We start from the raw sequence: 4,655 nt of genomic DNA on the forward strand, positions 1-4,655 counted from the left end.
CCATAGTTAGGTGCCTGGTTGGTAGTTTTGTGTGCTACACGCATTGCGCCCATGTGGTGTGTATTTTTGTGGGTCAGGTGTGGTGATGGTTTTGTGCTTACCCTCTGGTAAAATCAGGCGCCCCTGATCTGGCCCACCCATTTTTTCTTAGGCCCGGCCTAAAATCAATTTCTGGCTACGCCACTGATTCAGACTAGTTAAAAGGTTACTTAATTCATCTGAATGCTGATTAATAAGTTCCTGTAGACCAATTAAAGTAGCTCTCAGGTCTACTAGTAATAATCTGAACGTTGAGAATGGAAAAGAAGTTCATCAGAACCCTGTGGATTGCCTTATTTGGTTCGTTCTGTCATAATAAATGTAATTAGGCTTCACAGAGTTAAAAAATGCTTCAACCAAGACAGATCACTCACTCACAGGACACTTTTTGCTGTAGTGAAATATTTAATGAACCACTTGATGAATTTTAATGAATCTTTTAAAAGTTAATCACTACTGTACAGTGCATTTCTAAAGTATCTTTTTTGGAAAACATTTTTTGCCTTACAGCCTGAAATTTATTTGGATTTGTATTTTTGATTAAAAGCAAGCCTTACTTTAAATTTTGCTTTAAATATTTAGCATTATAAAAGTCAACTTGTTATTATGTATTCGGCCTCGCAAAGAAGCTCACAACATTCCTTTTAGAATCCACTAAATTATACAACATTTCCCTTCAACATTTTACTGAAGTCATTGTTTTCTCAACAACAGAAACACTGTAACCAGCCTACACAATGTCATGAAACAGGAGATTCATCATATTTGTGTTAGCATTTTATTCATGTAATAAGACCTTAGCATCACTTCAGTGAGCACCTGTAGCTGTAATACATGTTTGCATCAGTCACAGGGAGGGAGGGGGACATTCACATTTACAAGTCAGTCTGGCATTATTAGATCAAATGTTGATGCTTACTTAACAAACGAGAGTGAAGCAAMAAAATCAGTGAGAAACTGTGTTAAATCTGTTGTGGTTCTTTCAAAAGACATGATAGTTATCAAAATATGTATTTTTTTCTGTTTTTGATTATATTTTTGTGTATGTGCATCATCTGTGATAAAAAAAATAACCACTAAATACACATCATTCACAATCAAATGTCAACCTCTATGGGGCGCTAAGTGTAAAATAAAATGTTAAAACAGGTCAATAACACATTTTCATTGTTTAACTCACTTTCTAAGTGTAAAATCCTAGTTGACTAACATTTTATTGTTATTTACCAAACTGTTCTTACATTTTGCACATTTTTATTAAATGCTAAATTTAAATGTTAAAAGTTATGTCTAAATGTTGAATTCTAACTGCAAATAAATCTAAATGTAAATGTGGTTAAATGTTAAAGTTTACATTTAACTATTTCAAAATTACAGTGTTTTCTTTTGGGATGTGGCTTATTGTTACCTTATCATCCTGCAACAAAAGCAAGTGCTAATGCTGCTAACGCTGCTAATGTGCTGATGCCCTGCTAACGCGGTGCTAACACTGCCCTACAAGACATCGAACTTGCAGTTGCACTTCAAACAGCCAGACCACAGGTACCATCTATGTTGTTTTCAACGAATCTTCAACAGCGCTAGAGATTGCTTTTGTCGCAGGATGATGATGTCACAACAAAAGCCAGGCTCCAACAGAAAAGACTGCATTCAATTCCAACATTTTTAAATGTAGGCTTTCTCATTTAACTGCAACATTTAAGATTTACCTTTTATATTCAGATTTATACATTTACATTTAGGATTTACAGTTAACATTCAGTTAAAATGAGCAAAATGTAAGAACAGTCAGCTAAATAACAATATTTTTTAAAATTGGATTTTACACAGAGAAAGTGAGCTAAATAATAAAAAAAAGTTACATTTTTTAACCTTTTATTTTACACTTTATGCCCCATATACCATGTAATTTGCAATAAATGAGTGAAATAAGCAGGTTCATGTTTTGTTGCCAAAGGTCACAAGTTGATGACATTCAAACATTGATGAGTACTCCTCAGACAGTCTTGGTACGCAACAGATATTGAGACAGTAAAATATTTCCTGGTTGTAAACAGTGTCAGAGGGAACAATGGAGTCAAAGACAGAAGGGTTAAAAGCAGAAAAGGTAAAGGTCTTCCTGCTTCTACTGAAAAGAAACTAAAGGCTGTGAGGAAGAGTCAACAGATCCAGAATAACTCTGGGGAGGAAATCAAGCTGTGTAGAGTGACAAAGGAAAAATGAAAGCTTAGATCATACGCAAAGGAGCTGTGCCGAAACATTCTGAACTACTCTTCATGTTACAAACAACGAGAACTTTTGCTGTTTTATAACACAATTTTTTACAAAAACCCTGATGATTCAGAGTTACATTCACCTTCAATCATTTAATGATGTTGAAACTGTTAGAAGCATAAAAAAAATCAAACCAAAAAAWCTTGCATATTAGCAAAAATTGCATATTTTGACAACTATTTTGGCTTTCAAATAGTGCAGTAACAGTCAGTGGGTAGGACTGAATGAATGAATGAATAAATGAATAAATAAATAAATAAATAAATAAATAAATAAATAAATAAATCTTTGTAAATTCCTTGGAATGTTTTTATCGCTTGCCACCAAAATGCAAAAATGGACAGTTATATTTTTGCCTGACCCGTGCATGTAATCATGTGCCTGTCTGTTAGCAAAATATCTCATAGATAGATTTCTAATTTATTGATCCAAGAAGAAATTTTCAAATATTAACTTCTGGACTAATTTTAACAAAACCTGCAGCAAGTAATTGGTGGACGTAGACCTACAACTAATTACGTTTTAGAGTCATCCTGATTCTAGACCACCAACTTCACCAAGGTGACCTTAAAATTTAAATTTAAAATAAATGGCTGGAAATTAGAAAAAAATCTAGATATTTGGACCTAGATGACAGTTAGTCCCAACCCATGCTCTGAGACCTAACAGATCATGTGAGACCTCTTGCACATAAGCATGAGATTGTGCCTAACCCTTATTTTCAACCTTTGACCAAAATGACAACAGCTGTGTTCTCTCTTATTGTAAGATGATTTCAGTCTAAAACTCTGGTGAGAAAGGCGGCAGGCGATATACATCCCTTCAAGAAATGCTTGGCCTTGAATTCTGATTTTGATGCCAAATCAGAAACACATTTTAAAAAGTTTGTTTTTGAAGACAGGAAAAGGTTCAGATTTACTTCAGTTCTGTTCAAATGTTAGAGCAGAGTTCTGACAGTCTGTTGCTGAACAGCAGGAAAAGTTCTGCCTGTGGACTGGGACACTGAAGGGTTGGACTGAATCAGGACCAGAAACCAGGTTTATAAGATGAGTCTTTATGAAGGCTGGTCTTTGTTCTACAGAGCGGRACCGTCCCATCCTGACACTGTCCCTCGTCCAACTGATCCAACAGGTTTTCACATCTATGGGGGGAGAAGGGCGTAGGAGCCTCCATGGGGGTGGGCAGCACTGCCGAGTCTCTTCCAAACTCTACGGTGGGGGGAGTCTCTGTGCTGGAAGTGTGGCTGGGGGACTCACCATTCCCCAGGCCCAGTCCATTCCCCCTGGGCTTGGCTTTGGCCCAGAAGACATCRCCACGAGCTCGCGGTGAAGGCCGAGGCCGAGCCAAAATATCCAAGGTTTTGGGGCGTTCCAGAGCACAGCGATGACGAGGTGTTGGGGGGAAGACTACATTTGGATCAGGGAGACGGGGAACCTCAGAATTGTCCTCTTTTAAAGTTCTGAAGACAGCTGCTGCAGGAAAACAAGAAAAAAAGGAGAAAAGAACCAATACGATAAAATGAAAATTGTTAGGACACAAATGTACTTTTTTGAGGATGGGAGGATGGTTGTGTTTCTCTTTTTTGTTCTCTGCTGCAGGCAATAAGGTTTTTGGCCTGTGTGTGTGTGTGTGTGTCTGTTAGCAAAATATTGTATGAACTATTTAATGAGTTTTAATGAACCTTTCAGAAAAAAGTAAATGGATGCACATCTACCAGTGATTAACTTTTGAGTAGCCATCCATCCATCCATTTTCTTCCGCCTATCCGGGGTCGGGTCGCGGGGGCAGCAGCTTCAGAAGGGAGGCCCAGACCTCCCTCTCCCCAGCCACTTCTTCCAGCTCCTCCGGGGGAACTCCAAGGCGTTCCCAGGCCAGCCGAGAGACATAGTCCCTCCAGCGTGTCCTGGGTCTTCCTCGGGGCCTCCTCCCGGTGGGACGTCCCCGGAATACCTCACCAGGGAGGTGTCCAGAAGGCATCCTTACCAGATGCCCGAGCCACCTCAACTGGCTCCTCTCGACGTGGAGGAGCAGCGGCTCTACTCTGAGTCCCTCCCGGATGACCGAGCTTCTCACCCTATCTCTAAGGGAGAGCCCAGCCACCCTGCGGACGAAACTCATTTCGGCCGCTTGTATCCGGGACCTCGTTCTTTCGGTCATGACCCAAAGCTCATGACCATAGATGAGGGTAGGAACGTAGATCGACCGGTAAATCGAGAGCTTCGCTTTCTGACTCAGCTCTCTCTTCACCACGACGGACCGGTACAGCGCCCGCTTTACAGCAGACGCTGCGCCAATCCGCCTGTCGATCTCCCGCTCCGTTCTTCCCCCATTCGTGAACAAGA

The 4,655-nt window shown here is 39.9% G+C and overlaps 1 protein-coding gene across 1 annotated transcript; it reads right to left on the minus strand.

Annotated features, from left to right (window-relative positions):
• Window positions 1-2,385: 2,385 nt before the first annotated feature.
• LOC106534763 (mitogen-activated protein kinase kinase kinase 9) lies at window positions 2,386-3,785 on the minus strand (the record flags this gene model as incomplete). The annotated part of the gene is given in 1 exon segment (XM_014031510.1): window positions 2,386-3,785. A coding segment is annotated over 1 exon segment (452 nt), but the record flags the coding sequence as incomplete, so codon positions are not given.
• Between the last annotated feature and the right edge of the window lie 870 nt (window positions 3,786-4,655).

Source organism: Austrofundulus limnaeus, unplaced genomic scaffold (assembly GCF_001266775.1).
Source record: "Austrofundulus limnaeus strain Quisiro unplaced genomic scaffold, Austrofundulus_limnaeus-1.0 Scaffold1264, whole genome shotgun sequence".
Lineage (NCBI taxonomy): Eukaryota > Metazoa > Chordata > Actinopteri > Cyprinodontiformes > Rivulidae > Austrofundulus > Austrofundulus limnaeus.